The following is a 6,115-nucleotide window of genomic DNA, read 5'->3' on the forward strand; positions in this document are numbered from 1 at the left end:
AATTTTGCCACACCGCCAGACAGAGCAGCCGGACCTATTGTACTGTCGGAGAAAAACATCACTTAATAACTTTACCCAGTTAAGTTGCAGTTGTGTGTGTGATTTAACAAAATCCTTTATTTCTCGTCCTTCCTTCTCAGGAGTATTTCACGGAGCAGTTGCGAATAGAGGGTGTGACCCACCTGCCCAGGACAGTCACCAGCGATGTCCAGAGCACTGAGCGCTATAACGTTTACACTGAGGGAGGGGTGCTGTTTGTGACCAGCAGAATCCTGGTGGTCGACTTCCTCACTGACCGCATCCCGGCTGATCTCATATCAGGTCAGCCCACTGTCTGATCGTGGCTGAAACGAGAGCCGTGTTTGTTTTGATCTTATTATCACTAACTATTATTAGTCTGTTACTTTGTATTTCTTGTTGGTGTATTTGTATTTGTATCGTATGTCAGTTACAAGAGTAACACTGTCCACCAAAAGACACTTGATTGAAGTGATTGACAGGTCTTTTTATATGGGAACAAGAGAGACAATAAATAATAAACAACAAAGCCAAAGTCTATCATTTTTGCTTATATTGTAAACAGAATAAATAAGCCAATATCCTAAATTAGAGGCAGTGGACAAACACAAATAATAGTTAGTTAATAAGAGTTTTTATTTATTTATTTTTTCATTTTAAAGTAAAACTGTGAAAAATGTGAAAATGTGTGTAAATTGTGTCAAAAGACCCCTTAAATTAAGCTTTTAATTTTAATGTAGCTGTACCAGAGAATAAAATCACAATAAACACAAAAAGTAGAGGTAATTTCATCCAAAAAAGACTCAAGTGATGTAGTATTTATCGCTGGGTAAAGCATTGAATTATATTTTACAGGTTTTTCTGGTCTCAAACCAAACCAAACCAAACCGTAGAGTAACATTCACAGACTACCTTTCTGTACTACCCCTCAGGTATCCTGGTGTATCGCGCTCATAAAATCATTGAGTCGTGTCAGGAGGCCTTCATCCTTCGTCTGTTCAGACAGAAGAACAAGACCGGCTTCATTAAAGCCTTCACTGACAAGGCCACGGCCTTCTCCTCGGGCTTCTGCCAGGTGGAGCGGGTGATGAGGAACCTCTTCGTCAAGAAACTCTACCTGTGGCCCAGGCACGATTAAACCCAATAAACCTTTTTCTCTGCAGACATTTAGTCATAGCCGGATGTGTAATTAATAACACTCATAAAGAATATAAAAAATCTTGTCCTTTTTTTTTTTTTTTCTTTACCTTTCTCTCTTTACCTGCATTATTCAACAGGTTTCAAGCATCAGTAAACACAGCTCTGGACAGGCATAAGCCGGAGGTGGTGGAGCTCCATGTGTCATTGACGCCGGCTATGAGGGCCATCCAAAGCTCCATCCTAGACATCATGGGTGCCTGTCTGAAGGAACTGAAACGCTACAACCCCACCCTGGAGGCCGAGGACCTCTCCCTGGAGAACACGCTAGGCAGCGCCTTCGACAAGGTCTGTCCCTGTGTTAATTACACACATTAATACTTTGAAACTAAATTTAATGTTGAAATTAAATAAAATGTTAGGACAAGATTAGTGATTAATGTATTGAATGGTGGAAAAAAAAAACTGTCTCAAAAAACTGTAGTTGTGATTGTTGTTGTTGTTGATGCCCTGTATGTGAGCTGATTTTTTATTTTTAAGGTTGGGTTTTTCTTTCCTTCCTTGTTTCCCATACAGACCATCCGTCACTACCTGGACCCTTTGTGGCACCAGCTGGGAGCAAAGACCAAGGCCCTGGTCCAGGACCTTAAAGTGCTGAGGGTTCTCCTGCTCTACCTCACCCAGTACGACTGTGTGACCTTCTTCAATCTGCTCGAGTCGCTGCGCTCCAGCCAAAAGATCTTTGGATCCAATTCAGGTAAACTAGCTGCTCTGAGCACTTACTTGGAAGTACTTGGGGTAAGAAATTATACTTAATCTTTGTTAATAATCACCTTTATCCTTGTTTGATTGCATGTGTATGTTGTTATAACCATCAGGGTGGTTGTTCCTCGACTCCAGTACCTCCATGTTTGTGAATGCCAGGGGCAGAGTGTACCACATCCCTGAGAGCAAGAAGAAACTCAAAGTGGGAGCGGAGGCAGAGAAACCGAAGTCATCCCCTGCTTTAGGTAACTGACCAATAAACAGCTCTCTGACATTCTTTAGAGTAGATATCAGCAATGATACCTGATTGTATTTTGATCTTGAAATGACTAAAGGCTCTGTGTAATTCTGTGTGTTTCAGAAGTGAAACGGCAACTGGTGCTGGAGAAGAGCCCAAAGTGGGAGGCTCTGACGGAGGTACTGCAGGAGATTGAGAAAGAGAACAAGAGCTCTCAGCATGAACCAGGTTAGAGCTCAGTTCTGTTAAAGCGTTATAAGGGTCCATCATGTCAACAGTGTATGTCCCCTCTCTTCTGTGGATTTGCATATAATGTACTACATTACATACAATAGAATTTCATAGCAGCTACCTTTTAGTTTAGAAAAAGTGGTTCTGTTCTGTATATAAAGTACTTTTAGTAAATGTTGGCCTTCTACATAGCACTTGCATAAGAAAAGGATAAAAGAGAATTGAATTCAAATTTATATTTAGAACCAGCAGCGAGGCCAGCCCGAACACAGCTGACATTTCACAGAGTCATCCTCGGGGTGTGCTGGTTTGTCCTGGTTTACTGCCATGTGCTACTGCTTTGTAGACTACATCATACTAGGGATAGGTATCAAAACCCTCTATTAAATGACCCCAGACCTAAATTAAAGACCTTAGTATTGATAAACTCCGACGTGACTGGTCCTGTTGACAGTATTAGTTATTAATATTATGAAATGAAGACATTTGTCTATGATGCATTTACGCTATTCCCAAACCAAAGGAGAGATCTCTCTCTCGGAGCGTGTGATGTGCGAGAATCTCTGTGCCTCTCTCTCACACATGCAAATACACACACAGAGTGACCCTGTTCTGCCCTTCTCTCTAAACGCTCAGAACTCTGGTTACACTTCACTCGAGTCGACGCGGGCAATGCTCGAGGAGCAACAAATCTTTCGCATGTAAGGGCGGAAACACAAGCAATATTTTCCAACATCAAGCGAAAGCACATCACATAGAAGCAGAGAAATGCGCAGTTTCTAACTAACTACACATTGTAGCTCGGTTCTCGTTGCCCCATCCACTTCAAGTTATGTATGCTAGCAGCCTAGAGCCCACATGGAGTAAATTCTACACAAGTTAATGATTAAAGGTAACCATTCGCCAGCTGATTGTTTAGCTGTACATTTGGGTGTGTACAGAAATGAAATCAGACATGGCCAGAGCATCCTCTCACATCATATTGTAGGCTATGTAGTTGTTAAATTACTATGACTTAAATATATATAATTTATATACATTACAAGGAAATAAAGCAATGGGGTGTCCTGATAGCTCACCTGGTAGAGCTGGTGCACCACAGCTACTAGTGTTATTAGTTACACTTGTATTTGTTAAGTCCCAATATCCACGGTCAAAATGGTGTATTTATACTTGCCACGTATATGTTCGGGTTATTTCACTGTTAGTTAACAGAAGGGTGTCCACTCTTGCCTAACGCTGTTGTTCGTGTGTATCTGTCTAACTGCCTAACATTTCACCCCCAGGTCCAGTGCTGATCTGTGCCAGTGATGACAGGACTTGTGCCCAGCTGCAGCAGTACATCAGGCACGGGTCTGACTGGCTGCTTAACAGACTCTATGCCCGCACAATCGGCAAACAGGACTCTGCTGCAGCCGCTGCCTTCGAACTTGAATCGCACAAAAAGGCCAAAGGCTGGCCTAAAAAAGGAGCCAAGGGCAAGGAGCCTGCACAGAAAAAAAACGCAAAGTCCACAAAGAGTAAAAAAAGGCCCTCCCTGACCCTGACCCAGATGGTGGGGAAAGAGGAGACAGATGAAGTGCCGGCCATGGGCAGCAGTGGGGATGATGATGAACTGATGGAGGAAGAGGAGGAAGAAGAGCTGAAGCTGGACTTGTCATCAGATGCCTACTATGGCGTCCTAAAGGAGCCGCTGACCGTCATTCACCCACTGAAAGGCCTCACCGACCCCCACAGCTTGACGCGGGTTCTGCATGAGGTGGAGCCCAGTTTCGTGGTGCTGTACGACGCTGAACTCAGTTTCGTCCGCCAGCTGGAGATCTACAAAGCGAGCCGGCCCGGAAAGCCACTCAGGGTGTACTTCCTCATCTACGGAGGCTCAACAGAAGAACAGAAGTACCTGACGGCGCTATCTAAGGAAAAGAAAGCCTTTGAACACCTCATCAGGTCAGAACCATTTCTTCCTTTTCTCTGTCCTCAAAGCACCTTATTATATGTTGATGTGTGCTTGGTTAAAGTTTTGGCTCCTAATTGGTGCTCGTATATGTGTTTCTCTGCAGGGAAAAGGCTACTATGGTCATCCCAGAGGAGAGGGAGGGACGAGAAGACACCAACCTGGACCTTGCTAGAAATCTAGAGCCTGCCAATGCCACCACCAACACCCGCAAAGCAGGCATGTCTACTTCTATTTTTTGATTGTCTTTGTATTTGGTGTCTTCTCAAGCGTGTCATTATTTTGTACTTCCATTTCCTGTCCAATAACCAGGAGGCCAGGAGCAGGCCAAAGAGCCCTCACGAGTCATTGTGGACATGCGTGAGTTCCGCAGTGAGCTGCCTTCCTTGCTGCACCGCCGTGGCCTGGACATCGAACCCGTCACCCTAGAAGTAGGCGACTATATCCTGACCCCGGACACATGCGTCGAGCGCAAGAGCGTCAGTGATCTGATTGGCTCATTGCAGAGCGGCCGCCTCTACACCCAGTGTCTCTCCATGACCCGCTACTACAAGAAACCAGTGCTCCTCATTGAGTTCGACCCACAGAAACCGTTTTCCTTAATGGCCCGATCGGATTTCCGTCATGAGATATCTTCTAATGATATTTCTTCAAAACTCACTTTACTCACCTTGCATTTCCCACGACTGCGTATACTCTGGTGCCCCTCTCCACACGCCACAGCGGACCTCTTCCTGGATCTAAAGCAGGGTCGCTCTGAACCCGATGCTGCGGCAGCTCAGGCAGTCACAGCCGAGTCAGACATGGTGGCTGAATCAGCAGACCTGTACAACCCCGGACCTTATGACTTCCTGTTGAAAATGCCTGGGGTCAATACAAAAAACTATAGGGCACTTATAAAAAATGCAAACAGTGTGGCAGATTTGACCAAACTCAGCCAGGACAAGCTAGCAGAAATACTTGGCAATGCTAACAACGCTAAGTTGCTGTTTGAGTTTCTGCATAATGATGCTAACGTCCCTGCCCCTGTGCAGAAGGCCAAACAGGATAGGCAGTAAAGCACCTGACTATAATAAATATAGATCCTAGCATCAGGATTAGTTTTGCATTTTAAAACTGGATGAAAATAGTGTGAATGTAGAACCAGGTAGACTAAATTTGCTCCTTGTATTTGTAAAGTGTGAGTATTAGTTGAGTCATCAGAAGTGAAATGTGTTATATTAATGTACAGAATGAACTGAAATAATTCAGGCTTTTCTATTGTATTTTGTAAATCACTCAAATGCAAATTTAACATTATTTTTTTTATATAACAGAATAAAATGTTTTTACATTCTGAAAAAATAAAGTTGTCTTTGGAAGTTAAGATTTCTAGAACAACACCTGAAGGGTACCGCACTCTTAAAATATACATTTAACATTGATTTTAGGTTTCGATAAGGATGCGACCCTTTCTCACTTTTACAACTTTCCTTCAGCTACTCATCCAACAAATTAAAACCACCAATTCAGTTTAGCGTTCCAACATCCAGCATTCACATCACAGTTTCTTCAGAATTTGCTTCTTGTTTCCTTTAGACCTTTCACCCACTACAGTTTGAAGACTTGCGAAATTAACTACACACCTAAGCCCCGGTGAGATTATTTTCCCATTTACGGCAGCTATATGCACTATTTTTCAAGCCGACAGAGATAATAGCATGCCTAAAACTCATCATTATGAAAATGTTGATGAATGATAGTTGCACAGGAAAAATAATAGTCTACTTGTA

At 43.2% G+C, this 6,115-nt stretch overlaps 1 protein-coding gene across 1 annotated transcript in view; it reads left to right on the top strand.

The window, feature by feature from the left end:
* Window positions 1-5,676, top strand: part of ercc4 (excision repair cross-complementation group 4) — a 6,820-nt gene extending 1,144 nt beyond the window's left edge. Inside the window, exons 2-10 of the mRNA XM_035659342.1 lie at window positions 141-321; window positions 951-1,146; window positions 1,296-1,503; window positions 1,732-1,912; window positions 2,034-2,165; window positions 2,282-2,386; window positions 3,676-4,336; window positions 4,450-4,562; window positions 4,656-5,676. Of these exons, the coding sequence (XP_035515235.1) occupies window positions 141-321; window positions 951-1,146; window positions 1,296-1,503; window positions 1,732-1,912; window positions 2,034-2,165; window positions 2,282-2,386; window positions 3,676-4,336; window positions 4,450-4,562; window positions 4,656-5,401 (2,523 nt within the window). The 3' untranslated portion in view covers window positions 5,402-5,676. The remainder of the gene's footprint in view (window positions 1-140; window positions 322-950; window positions 1,147-1,295; window positions 1,504-1,731; window positions 1,913-2,033; window positions 2,166-2,281; window positions 2,387-3,675; window positions 4,337-4,449; window positions 4,563-4,655) is intronic.
* The last annotated feature ends 439 nt before the right edge of the window (window positions 5,677-6,115 follow it).

Source organism: Morone saxatilis, unplaced genomic scaffold (assembly GCF_004916995.1).
Source record: "Morone saxatilis isolate NCDOM2014 unplaced genomic scaffold, NCSU_SB_2.0 Contig1, whole genome shotgun sequence".
NCBI lineage: Eukaryota > Metazoa > Chordata > Actinopteri > Moronidae > Morone > Morone saxatilis.